The sequence below is a fragment of the Protopterus annectens genome, chromosome 17.part0 (genome assembly GCF_019279795.1).
Source record: "Protopterus annectens isolate FY-2018-M chromosome 17.part0, PAN1.0, whole genome shotgun sequence".
Classification (NCBI taxonomy): Eukaryota; Metazoa; Chordata; order Ceratodontiformes; family Protopteridae; genus Protopterus; species Protopterus annectens.
In genome coordinates this window covers 12,195,656-12,221,219 of record NC_056751.1, presented here as the reverse complement: position 1 = coordinate 12,221,219, position 25,564 = coordinate 12,195,656, and the positions used below count along the sequence as shown (strand labels likewise).

General features: G+C 39.0%; 1 protein-coding gene across 1 annotated transcript in view; it reads right to left on the bottom strand.

Moving 5' to 3' along the window:
- SH2D4A (SH2 domain containing 4A) overlaps positions 1-25,564 on the bottom strand; it is an 886,351-nt gene that overhangs the window by 568,792 nt on the left and 291,995 nt on the right. Inside the window, exon 2 of the mRNA XM_044059754.1 lies at positions 209-535. Within this exon, the coding sequence (XP_043915689.1) occupies positions 209-389 (181 nt within the window). The 5' untranslated portion in view covers positions 390-535. The remainder of the gene's footprint in view (positions 1-208; positions 536-25,564) is intronic.

The following is a 25,564-nucleotide window of genomic DNA, read 5'->3' as shown; positions in this document are numbered from 1 at the left end:
GAATATAAAAAAATAATCTAGTTTGATGTGCTTCAGCAAGTACTCCAAAGTGGGGTAAAAACTTTTCTAAAATTAGATTTGACTTCAAGTAGCTTACAGGAATATATGCACAACAATTGTAAATGTAAACAAACTGCTACAAAGTGCACCAACATAATTTAGGTGTAAGTACTGCACATTTTAAAACAGCACTCTGTGCTGCCTCTACCTTTCTTGGGTTTAACTATTTTCTGGTTCTCCTCTTCTCTCAGCAGTTTGGTTTCCCGTTCCTTCCATCGACGGATCTGTTCCTCCCTCATCTTAAAGAACAGAATTTGTTTTTGTTCTTCACTGAGTTCAGCCAACAGTTCTGGGTCAATGTACATAGTTTCCAAGATTTGCTTTAGCATGGCTGCAGTTTCACCTCCGCTACAATTGCTTTAAAAATGAATCAGCAGTCTTGGTATGCACTTAAGCAACAAACAAAGCTGGGAATCCAAGTCTTGAATGCTAAAGGGCTATTTCAGTACAGTAATTATACTCCATTCTGTAGTTCCTGCAAACAAGGAAAAAGGCAGTTAAATAAGTGTTTGTTTGTAACTTTAAAGAGCCAGCAACACAATGAAACTTGGAAAGCAGAAATGTGTCTCAGGAAGTCTTCACATGGAAATCATCATGGAGTTACTAAACAGGCTCAGCTTCTCAGGCAGCTGCATTTTTTTCACTTTAGGTCAGCCTGTTAATTTCATAATGTTTCTATCAGCTTCTGACTACAACAATAAATATTACATAGCGTACTGTGAAATTAATTGAATATAACCAACTACTTTCAAACCTTTTGGGATGTAACTTGGCATTTGTACAACATGTTGCTTAATTGACACCAGATATGATAATGCTGGAATGAAGCACATGCATCTGACTTTAATCAGGAATCACCATTGCTTTTAATACAGTTTTTATAAAATGGTTTATTTTACAATGTAACCACTAGCATAACTATATTCCTGAATACATATGCAAGTATATGCATATACATCTTGCAACATAGTGTTGGTAGACCTTGCCAAAATGGAGTTTAAATTATGTTAATGAAGGCTGTTCTTTAAGAAAATCATATAGTCAGTACAGCTGTATGGTTATACTAGCCAGTAAGCTCAAATCCAACAATCACACCTCATTTACGATATATAAAAAATAATTCTAATGATATAGATTCCAGGAAAAAGGGTCTGTTATAGAGGGTGGTTGTTTGCCTAGAATAAAGATTTTGGGTGGAGTGCCAGAAACAAAGGGTTTGTGAAGTACCTGTGGAAATTTCAGAACATCTTCCTAAAGAATCTGAGAAGAAGAGATTCTGCTTGAGAACACCTGTCTGTTGAGGATACACTTATCTCTCTTGCTAAAGCAGAAGGGAATTACCAAATTTATACTTAAGAGTGCTCTGTCCCCCCCACCTGCATGAGCTCAGTAATGGGTAATAATACTAATCTGACCCGCTGACTATTCCCTCAACTCTAACCCTACAAAGTAACATCATTAAAACCTTTCTGTAACACTACCACTACACTAGCAGACTCAGATACACAAACATTCACAAACCCATGCAAACAATACATCTGTCCCCTAACCTATCCCCTAACCTAACCCTTAACCTAAAATACAAAAACTGGCACATAAACACACAACACCCATCCTTCACTCATCCCAGACACTGACCCTAACTCACACACACACACACACACACACACACACACACACACACACACACACACACACACACACACACACACACACACACACACACACACAAACTCCCACCCCCCTAACCCCTCTTACCTGTATTGATATTCCATACCATCAACATATCCACCCTTCAGTCATCTGTACCTTCAACATATATACCATTTGGCCATCTGCTCCACTGACACTAAATCACAGCCATGTGTTTGTCAAACAAATACACAGTCTGTAAAATGCAGGGGAACCAGATATAGATATCAATATAGATACAGATACAAGATATAGATATAAGATATATATAAATATAGTTAAAGATATAGATACAGATATAGATGTAGACATAGATATAGATATAGAGGTGCCTATCAGAAGAACGAACATTCACAACGGCAAACATTAAAAGATTAAGATGCAAACACTGAAACCCCAGAATCTTGAACAGCATGGACAGTCACTGTGCAGGGTTGCAGTATGGAGGGACTTGGGGTTTTGCTCCTTTCCCCATTGTAATGCAGTCTCAGAGTTTGTATCTATTATTAGTAAGGGGTGTGGAGGGTGCAAAAAACCATGTGTGTTTTTGTGGTTCGTTATTTAAGCTTCCAGGTTTTTGATGTTCCAGCATTTGCTCTTGTGAGCATTCGTTCTTCTGATCAGGATCCAGGATATACATATATGTTTACAGATACATATATAGATATTTAAAGTGTCTATGAAAGAAGCTCATGCGATAACTATCTCCTTCCCATTTACAAAGTTAGTGCTAAAATAGTTGATCATCTAGTCAAATTAAAATTGTCAATTAATGTAGAGTTTGCATGCATGAAACACCTTTTTTGTGTTGATGTGCCCTTAGATGCACTACAAAGCATGCCATTGCTTTTAGGTGCCACTATTTGGCTCATGTATAAAGCTTTTATTATGACATTTTCACAATGGATTGCATCTCTGTCATACTTAGAAGATGTGTGTGTGTGTGTGTGTGTGTGTGTGTGTGTGTGTGTGTGTGTGTGTGTGTGTGTGTGTGTGTGTGTGTGTGTGTGTGTGTGTATGTGTCCATCCACAGACAGACAAATAGATTAGATACAGATGTCGACCTATCTATCTTTATATATATATATATATATATATATATATATATATATATATGGATCTAGTTAACTAGATTGACTGTAGCAAAAAGTTGACGTTAACTTTAGCATATTAACGTTGACAACACAATATCAACAAGCTTCTGCTTATGCTCTCAGTATTAACTTTGGAGCAAGCAAATTAAAAAATATATATTTGTTTTGCAGAGGGCAAGCTCCATTGCACCCTGAACCCCCTGCTAATTATTTATTACAACTCCAGGATTGCTCAATCTCTGGAGAAAGGGCATATTCCCCACCCCTGGGGATTGTTGATCTCAAACACCTGTCAACTGCCTGCTTTGTCAACCAAAGAGTGTCAACAAAACATTAAGAATTTTACATTATTTTAAGTAAACACACACACACACACACACACACACACACACACACACAGGTGTTACTGTACCCTTCCGAGTAACTGTATCTCTGCTCTCTTTCTTGGCTACCCACAGTGCAGGGCTGCATGCTTCATAATGCTGCATTACCACATTTGTAATCAGTGTCTTTCGTGCCATGAATCACTGCAAATCTATGTACTTCCGCAAGGATGAACAGCACATCTCTATGAATCCTTGCTATTATATGTGCTATCTTGAAATGGTATTAACAAGTCTGCAGTTAAAAACAGTCTAAATATCTGATAGATCCTTAACAAGTTCTGAGCAAAGAAATCATCAACTTGAAAGAGTAAAAGTCAAAACTAATTTAAAAAATGCCAACCCAAAAGATCACAAAACTCATAAAGTGCCCTACATACTTAGGCATAGCTAGAACTGCAGTGACTGGAAATAGCAGGAATATTAACAAAATTAAAGTGGAGCAAATGAGCTATGCTATCCCTACGGTGCCAGTAGTACAGAGGGGAAAATAGGAGATGTGCATATCTGTGGAGACATTCTTTACCATAAATGTAGTACTGAATACTGCGCCATACCTGAAACTATAAATAACAAGGCATTTTGTCATCACTAACAGTGGAAAGTGTTTCACAAAGAATAATCTAGTACATTCTTAGCCACAGATGGAAACAGAACAATCTTCTAAGAATCTGGCTGTTAATACACACAAAATATTATTCACGTACAGCCATCTTTTTTCAGCGTTGCCTCCATACTGCTCAGTTGGCATAAGGCAATAAACAAATACATTAGGGAATGCCTAATATGTACATACATACATATAATTAATTCAAACACAGACTAGAATGGACTTCTAGCTTGCCACTATACCAAAACAGCTGTTCCCATAATATGTGTCCAGACTGATCATAAAAAAATATCTAAACTAGTACTTGCTTTAATGTAATTTGATAAGTCTTTTCCATACATCAGCTACTCTGTCAGAGAACCAATTAATACACTTTTTATTCCTACAGAATCTTCTACATAGGTTGTCTGGTGATTTTTGATTACATTTTTATAACCCCCAAACATTCCACAAGGTAGTTATCTCTAAATTCCTTATATACCTGAATAAGGTCTCCTCTTAAACATCTATACGAGACACTGTACAAGTTCAGATATTTTAGTCTTTCATAATAACTTACGTTTACACATAGACGAATGCCATTGGTATATTTCCACTGTATTCTTTGCAGTTTACTCATGCTTGAATTCTTATAAGGTATCCATATTGTTATCACATACTCAAGTTTGGGTATAATGTAATTAACAAACAATGGCTTTATAATTTTTGATTTTCTAGACTTTATAAATCTTTTTATGCAACCTATAGTTCTATAACTATCATTATCAGGTGATATGATCAGAAAAACTCAAAGCTGGATCTACCCATATACCCAAATCCTAAAATGAATCTATAGTGTCAATCACTGTGTGCTGTTGTAAACATTCACGTTTCATTTCATGTCTCCCAAATGTCATATGCTTAGTTTTTAATGTATTTATCAGCATATTTTTCTCCAGTGCCTAAAAGGTCAATTTAATCAACTTCTTTTGCAAACACGCTCTATCTGTAACACACAATCAGTTTACTCATTTTCAAGTCATCTGCATACAGACTGTAGAATACCTCAGACATAAAAGATAGCTGTGAAAGATACAATCTAAACAAGTATGGGCCTAGGATAGAGCCCTGGGATACACTTTGACCCTAACCTTGAAAGTGACCTGTCTAATTGCTGTATGATACTTGCCATGTCCTATTTGCAAGCCATGCAGCTATTCATCTTATCAACAGTACATCAATATGTAGTTTTTTCTAATTTATTGATCAGTGTTTTGTGTATGACCTTATCAAATGCAGAAGTTAAATCTATATAAATTATATCACAACACAGTTTTTCATTCATAGGTGTTATTATATTGTTATAGCACATCATGTTACAAGTGTTAATAGATCTATTTTCAACATATGCATGCTGATATATGCGTTCAAGGTCCAACCTTTCCAATAGTTTGTCCTACTCTCCTTTCCCTTAAAGACAGATTTGATAATTGCATGTCTCCAATCTTGAGGAATCTATCTATATTTATATGACCTAGTAAATAGCAGACATAATGGTACTGTAAGTTCATGCCAAAGTGTTCTCAAGTGATTATTATTAATTCCTTCTTCTCTCTGAGCTGTGATTAGATCTTGCTTGTATGGTTCTTTTCGATATAATGTAATTTGATTTCAGCATCTGAGGTTACCTGGATGTTATTAAGACAATTTACCATGCCCCCCTTTGTGCAGCCAAACTGCTTTGCATTAGGTTATGTAAACATATCTATAATCTTTTGTGTCTGAGAATAATTTTTTAATCTACACACAGCTTATCAATTTGTATGTTTTTACTGCTATCACACTTAATGTAACTATAAAATGGTTTTGTATAATGCTTAAGTATCTTTATATACATTTTCTTAAAATTTTTATTGATCATGTCTCACACTACGTTTAATTTGACTGTTCAGCCTGTTTATTTTAGTTTCCAAAGTCATACTTTAACCTCTTTTCCATTTCTTATATTGTTTATTTCTCACCTTAATCAAGTATCTTGTTCTTATTTGAATTTGTGTGCCTAGATCTTGATGTAAAATGTGTTTTTAATTTTTTGCATTCAAACAATTTTTCTTTCATAACTTTCCACATTCCTCCTAAATTTTTTCCACTACATGTATCATTCCAATTAGTTTTACATAGTGACTGTTTTACTTCCATATAATCTATTATTAATTTTCTGTACATTGGGTTAGATTTCAGTTTGGCAGAATTATTTAGTAACAAATTAACTTTTATAACCCCATGATCACTGCACATGCACATCAATAAAAAAACAGTAATTTCTTTAAGAACACAAACATGTCTAGTATTTTCAATTCCTTAGTAGGCTTTTTTACATTCTTAAGCAATTGTCCCAAAACATACACTGTAAATAATTTCATTACTAATGCTGTTAAATCAATATTATTCCAGTCTGTTTCTAGTAAATATAAGTCCCCAGCCAGGATTATTCTTCCTTCCTGGTGTTTCATGCAAGAAATATATGAATTCTTCTAGGTCATCAGTGCTTGACTTTGGTGGTCTATACACTCCAAAAATTGTTATATGTTCCAGGGTTATCTTTATTGTCACTGTCACACAATCTACAGTTATCGGTATGATCACTGAACATGTAATAATCATAGGTGTCATAACAATCTTTTATCCCTATTATAACACCTGTACCTGATTTTTTTTGTTAGAATTTCTGTTAGAGTAAAAATATTTATACCCTTGACAGAAATGGTTTCCAGTCATTGTTCTTTAACCATGTTTCACAAACAATAACACCAATCCTGTAGGAACATAGCAAACTTCTCAATAAAAAAACATATTTTTAATGCTCCTAGTATTAACAACTATCAGGGATGCAACAAATATTACTATCTATGAACTGTTAAATTTGCAACCTGGCAAAAATTCTGCCTAGTGTTCTGCTGCAGACATTCCCTTCCCTGATCTTGACAAGTGCACAGCATTCTATCTGAGCATGTGTGCCCAAAATTTGGTTCAGTTTTTCTACACATTTCCATTTTTTTAAAAAAAAACTTTTTTTCATCTAGGTATTTACCCAAAAATCTTTTCATTGTTGGTGACCTGTCACCCCTTTCTATATGAGTTTTGTGTGTGTGTAACACCTATATAACCTAAACTATCTAATAAATGAATTAATAAATTAATCTCCAATTACAAGAAACCCTTCTCAGATAAGATCAGAAAAATCTTCAGCTTCTAATTCAGTTACATCTGTTCCATCAATTATTACAAGGGAATGATCTTCATCACCATTAGTCTTATAAATCTCACTGCTTTCACTGCTTATAACATTTGTAAGCACACAATTCTCATCCAGCTTTGTACAACCACAGCTTGAGCCATGTAGGCAATGTATGTCTTTCTCCTCTTTTTTTCTTACAATAATGTTCTTCAGTCTTTCCATATTAAGTTTCGATTTCTTCATTTTCACCTGCCTCCCTGCCACTTTTTCTTACACTCTCTTTTGGAAAAATGATGCCTTTTTTCTGCAGACTGAAGGTTTTCTGGTAGAAAAGTATTACATTCCCCTGTAATCTGTTGCTACGCAACAGAGCAGTGCCCTTTTGGTATGTATTTTCTTTGCCTTATAGACATCAATCAGTATGTTTTTCTTTTTATTTGTTGTGAACTTTTCCCTTTCTTTCTTTCTTTTTTATTTTCATCTGTATACTCTGAATCATCAAATTGCTGAGTACTTGTATCCAGAATTATGTCTCGATATGCAGTCTTACATTAATGGTATCTTGTCCACTGCCAAAAAGAATGATGAAAATTAGTTGGGTAACCTATGGAATGGTCAAGACAGACTAAAGCATTATGGTGTTTAAACTAGCAGAGAAAAATGTGAGGTTTTCAAAAAAATAAACCTTCCTACCGTGAATGTGAGACTAAGGAATGAACTACGAAAGTCACCAGATGAGATGGAGGTCATGTTAAATGTACATATGCCTCAAAATGTGTTGCAAGTGAGGTCATACATAGGACTACAAAACTACACACACTTTTATATCAAATCTCTGTGCTTCTACATCCATTGGATTGTTACCGAAGGGCTATACCTGAACATATGCAAACAACTGTGGCTGCACCCTGAAGATAGCCACTAGGATGATTATTTCAGGCAAAGTGCTTATCCACTAATCCTTCCATTTCAATTAGACTGGTGTAGGACACCTTTTTTTTCAAAAAACTGCATCATTCTTTTGCACAACTTTTATAATGGTATAGAAAAACATTGCATTTGCTTCAGTACTTACTCCCAAACTGAAAAAAAAAGTCCTTATATTCACTTAGGGATTGACGTTTCCCCAGTATCTGGGTTGGGAGTTGGCTTAGTGGTTAAAGTGTTTACTTCAAAGGCACAAGGTACAGAGCATAATTCGCACCTTTATTTAGTCATTGGCTAGGTATGTAACAGGTCTACAGACTTGACTGCCTAGTATGTGCCTATTTAAAGGGGAGTACCTGCTGGTCTAGTCGTTAGGATTCAGCACTTTCACTCCTGCTGCCCAGGTGAGATTCCCAGTCATGGAAGCTTCAATGCAAGCTTTACTAGAAAATCTCACTCAGACTCTGCCATAGACTGCTGTGAGGGAAAGATTTATTTGCGTTTCCTTATATTGTTTTATTGTTTTCTTCTGTTTTGTATATTGTGGTACATTTTCATTACATTGTATTTTAACTGGATTCTGTTTTCTGTTGAATAATTAAACTAGGAATGAAGCTAAAGCTGTGTTTCTTGTGAGTCACATGGAAATTAGAACAAGTCACTTAAGGTTAATTACATATGAACCGAGGGAGGAGCTAGGTACTAAAGTTTGTATTGAGGAAATAAAATAAAACATTTAAAGGCTTTACTGGAACAGCTCACTCAGCTTTGTCATTAATTTGTTTCCCTTATATTGATTTCTTGTAATTTGCATTGCTTTATTGCTTTCAAGTGTATTTTCATTACAATGTGTTTTAATTGTATTTTGCTTTCTATTCCATATATAAACTAGGATAGAGCAAGAACTGTGTCTCTTGTGAGTCACACAGAAATTAAACTTTCCCTACCCTCCCACCCTGCTGTTGTGTGTTTAAACTCACTGTCTCTCTGCTTGACTACCCCTTATGTTAATTTGACCACATAATTAATTCCCTCTCCTCTTTTATTGTCTGGTGTCAGTAAGCACAACAATTATCATATTGCAAAGTTATTCCCCTTTCATCTATTTATATTTACTGGTGCTCCCACTGTATTCCATAGAGCCAGAATACTAAGTGCTCAACCCCATGCAGTCTATTTTGTTCTTTTAAAATTAGCGACTTTACCCTTAGATTACTAAAGGTTGAAATACCCATCTTTCATATCTAACTTCAAAGTGCACACTGCAACTCTTAGGATATTAACCCATTTTCTCCATCTTACCTTTAAAATATGCAACATCTAGTCCAAGACAACTAATCATTGGACAGCACACATTCTGCCTCTTAGTATTCATCTTGTGATTAATGCTTCCGTTTTGCTCCTGGTGAGAGAAGGAGCAGAGGACATTGATTTCTGACTGTTTCTAATTGAGCAGTGAGTGCATGCTTGGGACCTTCCTGATTTATCTGACTGCTATTCAAAGCATCTACCTGGAAAAGGCTACAACAAGCCTAGAGATCCCTGCATCATCTGGGACAAGGCTGTTGATCACCAAAGAAGCTGTGGCCTGCTTCTCATCTTGGGAGTAGTGCTACTGTTTTGCTTCTGGTGAAAGAAGAAGCAAAGGGGCATTGTATTCCAACACAATGAAGCAGTTGTGAGACCAGCACTACTAGTAGCCAGGTAGTAGCCAATTAGTTGAATCCCCACTATTTATAATTCTTGAAAATGTAAATTTTTTTCTTTTCAGTAAGTACTGCTTGATCAGCAACTTTCTCACCTAACTTCAGAATATCTCCCTAAATACTTTATCCATAAATTATTAGGGTCTACTTTAGTAGTTTTAAGTCAGTGTTTGGTAGTGCCCTGAACAGATGCAGACACCACGAGATGGCATTTTTCCTGCAAAAGCACCCTTGAAATTTCACAAACATCTAGTTGTATACAGGGCAACTAGTCTGCAGTGATAAGCACTGCCCCCAGAGTTGCAAACCAGATATGTCTGCCTTTACTTTGGAAAACTTGGAAAACTAACAGCACCAGAATTACTCATTCTAAAAACTTAAACCTTACCTGTGAAATAAATACAACCTTCTTTAGAGACTAGTATGTATCACAGAGACTACACCTTCTCTAGAACAGGCTCCCCATTCATGTGAAGCAGATTTCCTCCCTAACCCAAATCAAGTGTAACGTGGACAAATGGAAGGGGAAAACGAAGTTCCTCCCTCCTTTGGCACCTATGTCACAAATGGACACAGACAGCCTTTAAATGTTTCATCTCCTAAGCCCCTCTTATGCCAGAAATTATTAGAGATTTGGGATGCATGGCTAGGCTTAAAAATGCCCTAGTGATCATTAGTCAAGTTCACATCTATGAACCTAATTGTGTGGAAAAGATTCACATTGCTAGTACACCAATGGTCTTTAGTATTAATTTTTAACCTAAGAAAGTTAATAGGAAGTTTTTCCTCTGTGATGTCAGCACACCAACAATGGCAGCCACTATTCTTAAAAGCACATTCCTGCCACATCAGATACAAGGAAGGAAGGCAGCATGGAGATTGTCACTGTTTCTATATGATGAGCCAGAAGAATCAATCATGGTTTCTATATGATAAGCCAGAAGAATCAAATACATCTAATCCAAAGGATGTATTATGCTCAACAGCTGAACAACTGCCAGTGACAAATGTCCTTATCTATGCAGGAACCAAAGTAATGCAAAGATTTTGTACATGGACAATTTGAAGAATGTGACTCATTATACCAGGCACAGTAATTGGAAAAGACTAACCTCCACTGTGCCAAAGGATAGGTGACAAGCCCTTTTAAGCAATATACTACAGTGTTATAGACTATCTACAATGAATATCAATGCATTCAAAAATAAAAGGGCACTATTTATAAAAACATTAATTCATGTAGCAGGGACAGTTCTCCATGAATGGTTTAGCAAAGTCCATGTGATACATAAAACAATCTACAAAATTGGGTAAGACACTGTACAAAGTCTTACCCAATTATGCAGGCATTGTACTCCATGCATGGAGTACATATGTAAATAGCCCCTCCCAGCTGCAGACATCTTATGATGCCAGAACCACTGTAGTAGCATCTGATCCAAATGAGCAACTTACAGGTGCAGCATTTCACAAAGCATCAAGACTCTCACCTGTTATTATGTAGCCCGGCATAGAGCAATAAGAATCACATTAAATCTCGCAAAACAACTACCCTTACACCTCTGCTGAATGACAGGAAAACCATACTGGCAATGCAGCTCCATAAAGTGCAGGCAAACCTTTTGCCTCACTGAAATCTGATCTGCTCTCTATAAGTGATGATGGTGAGGTTTCACCATATACCATTTTTTCACTACTCTACGCCATTGTTGACTAGTATCTACATGAAATGAAACCAAAACTAATGCATAATAGACTTAAAAGTATGTGCCTCAGTGAATAACTTTTTAATCATTATTGAAACTTTTGTCTTGCAACATTAACCATACTAAGCAACATCATACTCTTAACATCTTGAGTAGTATACTGTGTATCAGTCAAGACTGAGATGAACATGGAAAGGTGCTGCACCATACCAAGAAATTACTCAGTAGATAAATTATAATGACAGCACCAGATGTCTCATTACCACAGTATGGTAATGAGCCTAGCTCTACCATTATGCCTAACAAATGGATCATTTTTATGCATTACTCATAAGCATGAAGGTGGAATGCACAGTGCAATGTGGAAACACAGTTACAAACGTATACAATAAATACCTCACTAACTAGGTTTTCTCCTGCTGTGGTATGCTGACTCACTAAACAGGTTTTCCCCTGCTGTGCTGTGCTGACTCACTAAATAAGTTTCCCCTGCTGTGCTATGCTGACATACTAAATGGGCTCTCGCTGTTGTACTACATTTTTGTGTAGCAGCTGACTGAATTCAAACAGGGATGAACTGGGCACAGAAGCATTTAGTACACCACAGACAGAGGAGCACTTTGTTCATAGGTTCATAGGTTCATACTAGACTATCTGCCCGAGGGCATTTATAAGCCTAGCCCATAGTTTTGTGGCTTACGCCACCCCTTTAGTTTGGAGAAACTATGCCCATTATTTTGCTGTGCCTCTGTCGAGCAGTGACACTGAGGTAACCCCTGGGGTGTATCTGCGATCTCCCATCCATTGGTCAAGATTCCTCTTGAACAAGGCCAGCGAAGTGCTCTGCCTCACATAAACCGGGATTTTGTTCCACAGCATAGGGAGTCTTTGGGTGATGAATCTATCCCTCCAGCACGTCCTATTAATAACCGTGTCGAGGTTTAAGTCTCCCGCCCTTGTGGCTCTGAGGGATCTGGATTTTTTGAGATGAAGCATGTTCATCAAATCTGGGTTTGACATGGCCTTGTATGTCAGGCACAGGTCACCTCTGAGCAAGCAGTAAGCAACTGAATATAACTGAAGTTCTTTCAGTCGGGCAGCATAAGACAGATTTTTGAGACCCTTTATCCTTTTGGTGAGGAACTTTTGTGGCCTCTCCAGCTGCTGCAAGTGTCGGGTCAGATACATTCCGAATGGGGCATTGTACTCGATCATTGGTCTGATGAGTGATGAGTATAGGGAGACTATGACCTCCCTTGATCTAGATGTGAAACCCTTCATGATGAGGTGGGCAATGTAGAAGGTCTTCCTAACTACTTTAGCAATATGAGTGTCGAATGAAAGGCTACTGTCAACCTGGGTTCCCAGGTCCCTAATAACTTCTTCTGTGTTCAGGGGATTGCCACCTATATGGTAGCTAGGGGTAACCTTATTTTTCCCGAAGGGTATGACTATGCATTTCTTGGCATTTAACTTTAGGCCATGGCTCTGGCACCAGTTATCGGTTTCTGTGAGACCCTTTTGAAGGATATCTGTGTCGGGTGTGTTTTCAACTACAGCGCCCAGTTTGCAGTCATCTGCAAACTTTGTCAGCCATAATCCTCCTGTGTTTGCTTGTACTTCAGAAAAGTAGATGCCAAACAAGAGTGGGCACAGGACTGAGCCCTGTGGGACACCACTTGTGACAGGCTTTGAGTCTGACATGGGGCCAGCAACTCTGACCCTGTGGGTTCTGTCACTCAGCCAGTTTGCAACCCATCTTGTAATGTATGGGTTTACATTTAAGTTGATGAGTTTTTCAATGATACCCGAGTGGGGTATTGTATAAAAAGCCTTCGCCAGGTCTAGGTAGGCTGTATGGACTGCCTTTCCCTCATCAATGGCCTTGGTGACTGTTTCGAAAAAGTCAACCAAGTTTAAAAGGCATGATCTGCCTTTGACAAAGCCAAACTGGGTTGGATCCAAAGTCTGCAAATTCCCTATGTCTTTATTTATAAGATCCATTATGATCCTCTCCATGGCTTTGCAGATAAGGCTTGTCAAGCTAATGGGATGGTAATTTCCAGGGTCGGTGGAGGCACCGCCTTTGTGAAGTGGGACCACAGTCGCTGTGCGCCACTCCCTGGCTACGTATCCGGAGGTGAGACTAAGATTAAACAGCTGTCCTAACTGTGGGTTTAATTCCTCATTGAGTTCATGGAGCACACAGCCGGGGACACCATCAGGTCCCATGGATGCTGTGTTCTTTGCCTTGGAGAGAGCAGTTCTAACCTGGGCGTTAGAGATGTTTGGGGGGTTACAATCATTTGGTATAGATATCTCTCCTTTTGGGAAGGGAGATGTTTGCACTGAACCTGTCAGCCAGTATGTTGGCAATGTCTGTAGGATCAGTAATCTTCACATCATTTTGAACTAATTCTGAGCATATCTGGGAGTTTCCTCCTAGGTTTCTGACATAGCTAAAGAATGCCTTATGGTTGTCTTTAGAGTCCTTAGCTATTATTTTCTCAAAATTAGCTTTGGATGTTTTTATGAGGGCTCTTAGCTTTTACTTATAGTGATCAGAGGTGTCTTACCTTTTAAGGATTTTGCTCTATCTTGTAGTAGCTTTTTCCTTTTGTTGTAGAGTTTGTTTATGGCTGGGGTCCACCAGACTGGACGCTTGCCTTTGGTACAAAGAGTCTTTGTTTTGCTTGGGATTGCCTGATCCATGCAGCCCTGCAGGTGCTGGTAGAAGGCATTTGTAAGTGATTCAGTGGTTTGAGTAATGTTTACCGCCAGCTCAGGGGCCTTAAAGGAGACCACACTAGTCTTTAGAAGTGTGAAGTCGGCTTTTGAGAAGTTCTTTACTGTGGTCTTTTTCATTTCGGGTGGGGGCGGGATGAGGACCTCCAGCAAGATTAGTTTGTGATCTGATCTCACCAGTGAGGGGTATACTTCCGGCGTTGAACATTGTGCTCCCATATTCGTGATGATGAGATCAAGTATGTTTTCTCCTCTTGTGGGGATGGTGACTAGTTGTTCCATGGCATATGAGTTTATGAATTCCAGGAACTTCTGGGCTAGAGTGTTTGGGCTTGAATAGTGTTCCCAGTCGATATTAGGGTAGTTGAAGTCACCTAGTATGATGGTGTTCGGAGATACATTTATCCCCTCCAGTGTTTTCAGGAAGGCCATGTGAGGATCCTGAGTTTGCGAGGGTGGCCTGTAACATGCTACAAATTGCAGAGCAGTCTTGCCTATGGTTAATTGCACCTGGATGGTTTCCGATGCATCGTGCGTTGCCACCAATCTTGAGGTGTGGGTGTCCTTGATGAATATGGATACCCCTCCTCCTTTCTTGGTATTGTCCGGGTTTTGGGGCCGGAACGCATGATATGAGGTAAAACCTGATAGTGCTGGGGTGCTCTCAGGAGCCTTGAACCAGGTTTCTGTCACAGCACAGACATCGATGTTCTCCATACTGAGAAGGGCCTCGAGTGCGTGCATCTTGAGGTTGAGACTTCTGGCATTGAGCAGCATTACCCTTAGTTTTTTTTCTTTGTTGTGTTCTAGGGTGGTAGGTTTAGAATTTGAGCCTTGCCTAAAAAAGGCACTATGGGGTGGCAAGAGCCTTTGCCAAAATCCGGAATCCCAGGGGTGACAAGTGCAAGCCGTCCCTTGCGTGGCTTGTCCAGCATGTCATCCCAGGCAGACAGACATTGGATCCCTTTGAATGACACCAGAGTTTAAGCCAATTGTTAAAGCTGATCATCTTATCTCTGTATTGTGGCATCATTCTTGGTGAAGGTAGGATACTGCTCAAGGTCAGGGTCATACCTGCTTGGGCTACATAATCAGAGAGCTCCTCTATGTCTCTTTTCATGTAGTCCAAGGAGGTATGTCTCAGGTCGTTAACACCAGCGTGGACAATGATTGAGTCGTACTTGTACCTGCTGTTGAGAGACCTGAGTGCATGCGTTATGTGGTGGATTCTAGCACCTGACAGGCAGCTTACTGTGACCTTCTCCTTACTCAGTCTGGTGAGCGGGACATCAGTGTGTCTGACTATGGAGTCACCAATGACTAGTGTGTCTGGCATTGTGTTTGGCCTTAAGGGCTGTGACTGCTTGACACTCTGACTGTGTGGTCTATGTGTTGCAGGTGTTGTGTTCTGAGGTGGTAGTTGTTTGGGTGTCTGCTTTGGTGGCCTCTGCTGTTTTGGTAGATTTTTGATCAGAGCCTCCAGTATGTCTTTGTGTGTTTATGTGTATGATTTGAGGTTGTGATGGTATTATGTGAGACTGGGTCTATAGTGTGTGTGGTTACCTTCTCCTCCTGTCTGGTCTTGCCAGTCCTATGTTGAGAGAGCTCAGCCTCCAGTTTGGCCGTATAGTTGCATCTCTCGCATGTATTTGTGTTTTGTGGGAGGAGGAGAGGGTTGTCTGTGTACATGAGGCAATTGTAACATTGCCTCAATATTCCCAGGTTCACCAGCTGAGCAGGAGAGGACATTAGCAACTGATCCCTCGACATGCTAGAAGGAATAGACAGAAAAACTTAAAAAGGTTCCGGGGATGTGGGTGACCGAGAAACGGGGTTTGCTTTTTTGGGGTACTTTCTATAACAAGAGTGCTGTATCGAGGTGATAAGTACTGTAGGAGCAAGTGCTTGGCTATGCAGATAGAGAATAGTCTACTTGGGAGTCAAGTAGAGATAATTTATAGTTATAGGATACACTAAATAGAACAGTAGTATACTTTGAGGAAGGTAGTTTTAAGGGAAAATTTGAAGAGTGGACTTTAGGTAGCCCTAATAGTTTAAATCTGATTAACCGGCGCTGCCCTAGTGTGCAATGGTAGCAGCTCCGCACTAAATCTCGCTAATGCATGCTAAAGCGCGCTTTATAGCAGGGGGCTGGAAAAGACAGGAAATTACCCAAAATGGCCAATAAACTACAAGTTACTGGTTTAAACCACTCCTCTGAGGACAAACAGGCAGCTCAGTACTCCCCACCCTCACTGGTGAGTAAAGAAACTTCCCTTTGACCAAACAAGGAAAATGGAGAAACACAGGAACCAAAACAAAGCCCAGGGATCAGCAAAATCTGATCACTGGAACAAACTATTAGGAAAGTATGGAAAACAAGAGTAATTTTTTGTTTTTTTTCAAGTTTTTTTTTTACAGCTTCTCGGTCCTCCGTGCTAACAAATCCATCCTGCAGCTTCTCGGTCCTCCATGCAGCCTTTACAGATCATGACCTTTGTCTATGAATTATGATCCTTAAAGAAGGTGTCCTACACATAGTAAACACAGTGCTTGTCAGCATCAGAGTATTCGATCTATGAATCCAAGGACCCAGTTGTGTTTCATGTTTTCATGTGTTGGCCAAGTATGAACAAAGAAAATGATATTTAATAAGAATATCTGATGCATTACTAAGACATCCTGACACTAGTGCTGAATGGCAGTTGACACATGCATTTGGTTTGACGGGGGGGGGGTCCACCTAAAGGGATTATCTTGAACTTACTTTTCTAAACTTTTTCTGATGGAGGTCATGTAACCATGAGGAGATTTATTGATGTTTAAAGTATATATCCACATCTAAGTATCAGTCCAGGGGCGGCTCATGCTATAGGATTGCGGGACTGCAGCCCTCCCACCTGTGAAATAAAGTCCCCAGTTCCCGTAGAACTAAAAATGAAAATAATAAAAAAAAATCTCTCGGACTGCATGCATGCGTGCTTAGTTCCTGGCTGCTGTGTTAGGCAGACCAGAACACCAAGTACGCATGCTCAGGCATTCCTGAGCTCCAGACTGCTCAGTCAGGCAGTCCGGATAGGGAAGGGAGTAAACTCCTCCCTTCCAACCCAGAGATCTGTGCGGTGATGACTGCACAAACCAGACAGTGTCCAGACTGAGGGTGATGCAGTCTGGACCAATAGCAAGAGGCTCCAGCCTCCTCACATCTCGCAGGAGAGTATGTGCGGGCTACAGGATCATGCCAGCATGGAGGACCGAGAAGCTGCAGGATGGATTTGTTAGCACGGAGGACCGAGAAGCTGCAGGATGGATTTGTTAGCATGGAGGACTGAGAAGCTGCAGGATGGATTTGTTAGCATGGAGGACTGAGAAGCTGCAGGATGGATTTGTTGCACACCAGCCCAAGGAGCTGCAGGATCGGATCGCCTGGCCATGAGACAGGTAGGGTGTACGATCGGGAAGTGTGTGTGTGTGTGACTTTCTACAACAGAACAGAGTTTTTTGTTTTTTTTTTGTTTCTTAAGCTTACAGAGCTTGTGCAGTTCGGAGTTTTTTTAAACAGTCCGGAGAAGCAGAGTGTCTTAACTTTCAGAACAGAGCTTGATGTATTAATTGAGCTTATGCTTATTGTAATGTTATGTAACACAGCTTCCAGAGCTTACGCAGAGTTTTTTTTTTAATGTATTTACATGTATTAAGCAGAGCTTTTTAAAATTTATTTATGGAGCTTTTTTTATGTATTTACGGAGCATGTGTGTGTCTTACTCTTAGCTCTCAGTCAGAAAAGAGCTTGATGTATTTGAGCTTGTGCTTACTTTACTGTATTTACGGAACGGAGCTTAAGCAGAACTTTTTTTTAATGTATTTACAGCTTCCGGAGCTTAATGTATTTACGGAACAGAGATAATGTACTTGAGCTTGTGCTATGTAGAGCTTGATGTTTTGTATTTACAGAACATAGGTTTAGTCTTAGTTTATTTATGGAGCTTAAGCAGAGCTTCTTTTTAATGTATTTAGAGCTTCTGGAGCTTAATGTATTTATGGAACGGAGCTAATGTATTTGAGCTTGTGCTATGTAGAGCTTGATGTATTTATGGAACGGAGCTCACTTTAGTCTTCGCTTATTTACAGAGCTTAAGCAGAGTGTGTGTGTGTGCGTGTGTGTGTGTGTGTGTGTGTGTGTGTGTGTGTGAGAGTGTGTGAGTGTGTGTGTGTGTGTGTGTGTGTGTGTGTGTGTGTGTGTGTGTGTGTGTGCTTATCAATGTTTGCATTGCAATCTACTTGTGCTCATTGACTGCCAGATTAAGTTCTAGCTCCCCAACCCTGGACTGGATTAGGGGAGTAATTGGAGTATGTATGGTTTGAACCCATTATACTGTAATTTTTTCACACAGGTTTTTGTTTTGTGGTTAGTAGGAACAGCCCTTTCAGAATAATTTGTTAGTAACTCTACACTCTTGATACCTGATGAATTAGGTGCTGAAAATGATTGTGAGTGGTAACCAAGATGATGATCTAGTAACTTATTTAGTGGCTCAAATGGTAGCAGTGCAGAGCACTCACCTTTATCCTGGCAGATTAGAAGTCTGTGGCCTTATTCCCACACCAAGTGCTTGGATTCAGTTTTTTATTACTAACATTGTAGTGCAATATACAGAGGTACTTCTGTCTTTCTGAACTAGTAGCATCTCAGGCAGTTAGTGAAAATCATATGGCACTTAATAAAAAATAAGTGAAGTTCCAGTGTTGTCTTCAAATTTCTCCTCATCTTTATGAATACTACACAGGTAGTGTACTTGCTCTTTTGATGCAAAAGGCTGTAGGTTTTACTCCCACAGTATGTAGATGCATTACTGATACTGTACTTTTAAAGGGGGAGGATGCTGCTGTCCTGAGAATGTCCTCTTTGGTTCATAGGTTGGTACTAGCTATCAGCCTTAGGGCTTATACAAGCCTAGCCATGACAATTCCCTGGCTATTTCTTCCCACAGTATTTACTTCCCTGGACCCCTGTCTAGCAGAGTGACTAATGTGATCCCTGGGGTGAATTTCCTATCTCCCATCCAATCATCAAGGTTCCTTTTGAAGAGGGCCAAAGAGGTGCTCTGCTTGACATGTATGGGGTGGGCAGTCTATTCCAGAGTCTTGGGAGTCTCTGCATCAGGAACCTATCCGTCCAGCATGTTTTGTTCATTGTGATGACAAGGTTTAGATCCCTGGAGCGTGCATCTCTGAGGGATTGGGATTTCTTTGGCGGAGATACCTAGTAACTTCTTTTTCTTTTGGCTGTTCCTATTAGGGGTCACCACAGCGGATCATCTGTTTCCATTTCTTCCTGTCCTCTGCATCACACCAACCACCTGCATGTCCTCTCTCACCACATTCATAAACCTTATCTTAGGCCTTCCTCTTTTCCTCTTACCTGCAGCTTCATTCTTAGCATCCTTTTCCCAATATGCCCAGCATCCCTCCTCAGCACATGTCCAAACCAATGCAATCTCGCCTCTCTGGCATTGTCTCCAAACCGTCCAACCTGGGCTGACCCTCTAATATACTTATCCTAATCCTGTCTACCTTTGTCACACCCAGTGCAAATCTTAACATATTTAACTCTGCCACATTCAGCTCTGACTCCTGCCATTTTGTCAATGCCACTGTCTCTAACCTATATAACACAGCTGGTCTCACTACCCTCTTGCAGACCTACCCTTTCACTCTTACTGGTACTTGTCTGTCACAAATCACTCCTGACACTCTTCTCCACTCACTCCACCCTGCCTGTACTCTCTTCTTCACCTCTCTTCCACACTCGCCATTACTCTGAACTGTGAGATACCTAGTAACTATGAACCTGTTATCAGTTTGCCATCCATTCCCTATAGCAATATTACTAGCTTATCATTTTTTAATGTAATTAGGCAATTTATTCCTCTAGGGCAATAGGCACTTTATTTGTAGATGAAACAATGAAATATAGAGTTGTTTGCTAGCAGAAACCTCTTCATTAGTTACAGATCTCTTTAATGTGGAATTATTTAGATGACTTTTACTTCTGCAGAGATTCTGCATATTTACTGATACTGGTGAATTGTGGAAGTTTGAGTAGGCATTTATGATGGAAATGTTCAGAATTGGGCAGTTTTGTCATTATTTGTGCATGTATTTTGTTACATTGTTTATTGGAAAAATGTTCAAAATAATAAATTCAAAATGTCCTCTAACAACTGTACTCTATTATATAAGGAATATAATTTAATACAATCAGGAAGGTGCATCAAAGAACACATGTATGTTTTGTGTGCAAGGGGCCTATGATTTAAAAACAGCCCAAAGTTAATCCTCATCTACCACTGGCCAGATGTATTTTCTTTGAATGTGGGTTTCAATGCTGTTTCAATGAATATGAGTTTTAACGCATGCTAAAGAAAGACCTGTTATTCTATCAACTAAGTTTATACAACAGCAAATTTTAGTACTGTTTGTATGGTCCCCCAATATATTTGGCCTTGTCCAGATTTACTGCGTTAAGAGGTTGAGAGGTGCCCGCAAATAAATCTCTTTATAGAATTAGGTATATCCAAACCTCTCAACTGTCCCCATTTTTGGCTCAAAATGTTGCTCTCTCTCTAATAAATCCCTCCGCAAAATGGCAATTTTGGAAGAAAACGTAGAGGGTTTACAATTAATAAATAATTGTAATGATCAGAGTTGTAGATTACTTTTATTTCAGAAATGCATGTAGATTCTCTATTTTGTCAGCTGCTCAAGTTAACAGTACTAATATTAAAGTGTCCCTTCTTTGACAGGTTCCCAGCTGTATTGTGTGGCTATTTTATAGTTTTGCATCATGTTTGGTCCGTTTTTCATAAAATTGTGTTTTTCTGGCATATTAGTAGCAAATCATTAAAGAGTGAATTTAGAAAATGAGACATTTGAGTTTCAGATTTCATACCCTTCAGAAAATCCATACTAATGCAAGACCTACTATTCTATTATCTTTCTAAGTTTATAAGAGCAATATTTAAACATTGTCCTTATTTTTGTGTCTTTGTCCCACTTCTACTCATGGCTTTGTCCAGATTTCTTGCTCTGAGGTTGAGAGGTATGACAAATGTGTCAGGGCCATCACCGTCAGCCAGAAACATTTCAAATTGTGACATACTTGTTGCACCCCACTCCCCCATGTAGTGACTCTGGATGTGTCCAAGCAAGGCAAGGAGCAGTTATGCAGTGTAAGTGTGCAGAGTATCCCCCCATCCATACTGTTGATTTATGCTTCTTATTATTCAAAAAATGCATGTTGCAGTGTCTGCTGCTCTGTGTTTAAGTACCATTGTTTTAATGGCCATCAGGTAAGCTTGTCTGAGATTGTAAGATGCAAGTAAGCTTTAATAAACATACTGTTAAAGAATTACCAACATACAAAGCCTTTTTGTTGTTGCCATGCAGAGGATATTTTAAATAACTAGATAACATATACACCTTGGGTATTGAAATGCATATGACGGCATTTGTACTAAAGGACAGGATTACAGTATTTTCAGAACTTCATTAAATTTGTTGGAGACTTGTAGTCATCTTTGCAGGCTTTAGCCTTAAACTAAACAGAATGCCAATCTATCGTGTGGTCCATAACCTGTGCAGTAATCCTTTAAGCAATTTATCTTGAGCTTGTTTCTTGTTTGCTGTTCATTTTTTACTTTGATCATGTTTTCCCCATGAAACAAGTAGATAGTTGTCAGGCAGCAGGTCTTTTTGGGATAAGAAATATTTTTACAAGTGAGGGTATCACAGAGATTGCTACTTTCAGCATGTTACTTGGTAATTTTATAAAGCTGAATATAAATTATAATTAGAACTGCACTGCCAGGAGAAGTGGTTTGAGTTGAGTGGTGCTTGTTCCAGTAATGTATTGAAAAAGTAATTTAGTTTTTCATGCCTCACAACCTTTTTTTCCATCTAGATATTAAGTCGGCTGTCATGTAGCCAATGCATTGAAATATTTTTTTTCTTCTACACTTCATTTTGTCTTCATTGGACTCTCATAATGATGGTTTGGCACCCAGGGCAGCGTATTTAATTTAAGTCCCAGTTATTGTGTTGTTGAGAATAGCTCCACCCCTTTCTAGTTGACCACACCCTGTCCCAATGACCACACCCATTCAGCTGTCTCCTGCAGCCCCCCTTTGATTTGAAGTCACCAGCTGCCACTGAGTTTCACTGCCATGGCCACCCCCCTTCCCTTCTCAGAACCTGAACTTCTTACAAGAGTAGATATTGCGGTTTGTGGCACCCTGCCCAGCAAAATTTGTCTGCTCTTACTCTGTTTAATGCCACATGGTCAAAATGTGTCAACACAGGCACCTTTGTAACTTCATGAATGTCACTCTATACTTCTAACACTGATACATAATGTAAATGGCTAAAGGCTGCATTTCACTGCCTCTGAGAAGTCTGTTGTAGTACTTTGGAAGATATTTGCAAGAAATTGCTTACTTGAATAGATCTGCAATGCTCCACAGTTCACATCCAAGTAATTTAAAATTTTCCCAAGGGCAAAATGGCATTGAACATTTCATGTCTGCTGTCCATCATCCAACCACACAAAGGTTACTTTAGAAGCTTAGGAAAACTTTGAAAAAAAAAAACAAGCCATGAGTTCTGATCAGAAGTCTTTGCATCAAAGGACAATTTCACGTTCTTCATACTGAAATTGAAATTAACTGTTTACAAGAATTAGCACAATGCCAATGCTGTTGTTTCTAAACTGGAACTTGATATCTCCTTTAGACATAATAAAAACATATGCCAGGAGTCAAATTAAAAAAAAAACATTTTCAGAATATGAATGACAGACCAAATAGAAGTTTTACTACTAGTCAGGATACTGCATAGAACATCTGGGTAGGCCCCTACAGAGACTGAGCTTTGAGTAAAGGCAATCATATTAAGAACTAAAAATAAAAGTCGAAACATATGAGGAAGGTCTTGCTCTACACAGTGAAATGTTCACTGTGCTGAGAAAGTGAAGAAATGTGCCCTGGTGTGAGAGCTGATTAATGTAAAAGATTTCACCATTAAGCATAGATTCTGAGATCAAGATTACAGCTAAATTACTGAATACCAACATTATAATTATGGGTTATTCAATTTTTTTAAACCAGTAATCCTGCTGAATGTCACAGTAGTAATAAATCTGGCAGGGAAGATCAGACTTCCCTAATAACAGAAACAGCCTCTAGCTCCTACTGGGGGGTGCCAAAGTTTTTCCAGGCTAGCTGAAGAAATGTAATGTTTCTAGCATGTTCTGGGTATGCCCACATTCTTCAAACAGTGGGATGTGCCTGACTCATTTCCTGTGGAAGATATCTATGGGATACCTTAGATGACCAAACCACTCATGGTAAGGAACAGGAATAGTCACTCAACTCCAAAATCCTCCTGGACTGTGGGGCTCCTCTTCCTGTCATGGAGACTGAACCCAGCATTCCCATGAAGGAACCTTATTTCTGCCTATATCTGAGATGTCATCCTTTCAGTAACTACCCAAGTTAATGACTACATGTGAGGATGAGAACTTAAAATGATTGGTAAACGGACACATTTGCTCTAGGACTTGGTTCTTTCTTCACTGTCACAGTCAAATACAACAACTGCAGAAATGCCTGTGCTGCAAGCATCCACTGGCCAATCTCTTGAACCCATCCGTCTTATGCTCACTTGTGAAGAGAACACCAGGTCACTTAAACTTCTTTACACACCTTCAATGTAAGATAGCAACCAACAATGTAAGATAGCAACCAACAATTTTCCAGGAAAGAACCATAAACCCAAATTTATAAGCAATGATTCTTATTACTTGTCACTTTACCCTGAGCAGGTAACCATTCTATTGCAGCAGATGCTGGAGATCTCAATCACCTGAGGAGAAAATGACATCATTTGCAAACCAGAGATGCAAACTTTAATTCGCTATCTGTTTCATCTCCAAACCTGCAATGTGCCTTTATATCCTTTCAATAAAAATAAAATGAGATGGAAGATAATGCAAGGAACAATTTGTACCATTTCACTACATGTAAAGTCACATTTACTCTGGAACCATCAGATTTATTTTTGGGCCCCACTATGTGTGCACACACAACCAGGTGAATGTACCTCTTTGTACCATTTCACTACATGTAAAGTCACATTTACTCTGAACCCTCAGACTTATTTTTGGACCCCACTATGTGTGCACACACAACCAGGTGAATGTACCTCTTTGTACCATTTCACTACATGTAAAGTCACATTTACTCTGAGGACACTATGTGTGCACACACAACCAGGTGAATGTACCTCTTTGTACCATTTCACTACATGTAAAGTCACATTTACTCTGAACCCTCAGACTTATTTTTGGACCCCACTATGTGTGCACACACAACCAGGTGAATGTACCTCTTTGTACCATTTCACTACATGTAAAGTCACATTTACTCTGAACCCTCAGACTTATTTTTGGACCCCACTATGTGTGCACACACAACCAGGTGAATGTACCTCTTTGTACCATTTCACTACACGTAAAGTCACATTTACTCTGAACCCTCAGACTTATTTTTGGACCCCACTATGTGTGCACACACAACCAGGTGAATGTCTTTGTACCATTTCACTACATGTAAAGTCACATTTACTCTGAACCCTCAGACTTATTTTTGGACCCCACTATGTGTGCACACACAACCAGGTGAATGTACCTCTTTGTACCATTTCACTACATGTAAAGTCACATTTACTCTGAACCCTCAGACTTATTTTTGGACTCCACTATGTGTGCACACACAACCAGGTGAATGCACTCTTTGTACCATTTCACTACATGTAAAGTCACATTTACTCTGACCCCTCAGATTTATTTTTGGACCCAACTATGTGTGCACACACAACCAGGTGAATGCACTCTTTGTACCATTTCACTACATGTAAAGTCACATTTACTCTGACCCCTCAGATTTATTTTTGGGCCCCACTTTAGATTTAGATTCCACCCATTCCCTCCTCTCTTCTAATTTCTGAGTGTGTCATACTTGAGATGAGATTTTAAACTATGTTTCCATCTGCTTGAGATGATGGTACCTTAGGACAATGTAAAAGATCACTTGGCTCCTGTTGATAAGTCGGGATTCTTTATATAAAATTTGCAATATATATTATATACATAATATACATTATGTACAAACTTATACATTACAATTATTTACAACAGTTTTACAGATTTTTCTTTATATTTTTTACTCTTCTCTGAAATTACCCCTTCTGTATGTCGAATGTTTATTGTTCCATGAATACATCTTTCCATTTTTAATTATTTCTGAAGTAACTGACACCTGCTCTTTCTTTCCTCCTATACCTTAAAATCACAGAAAAAATTTCCCA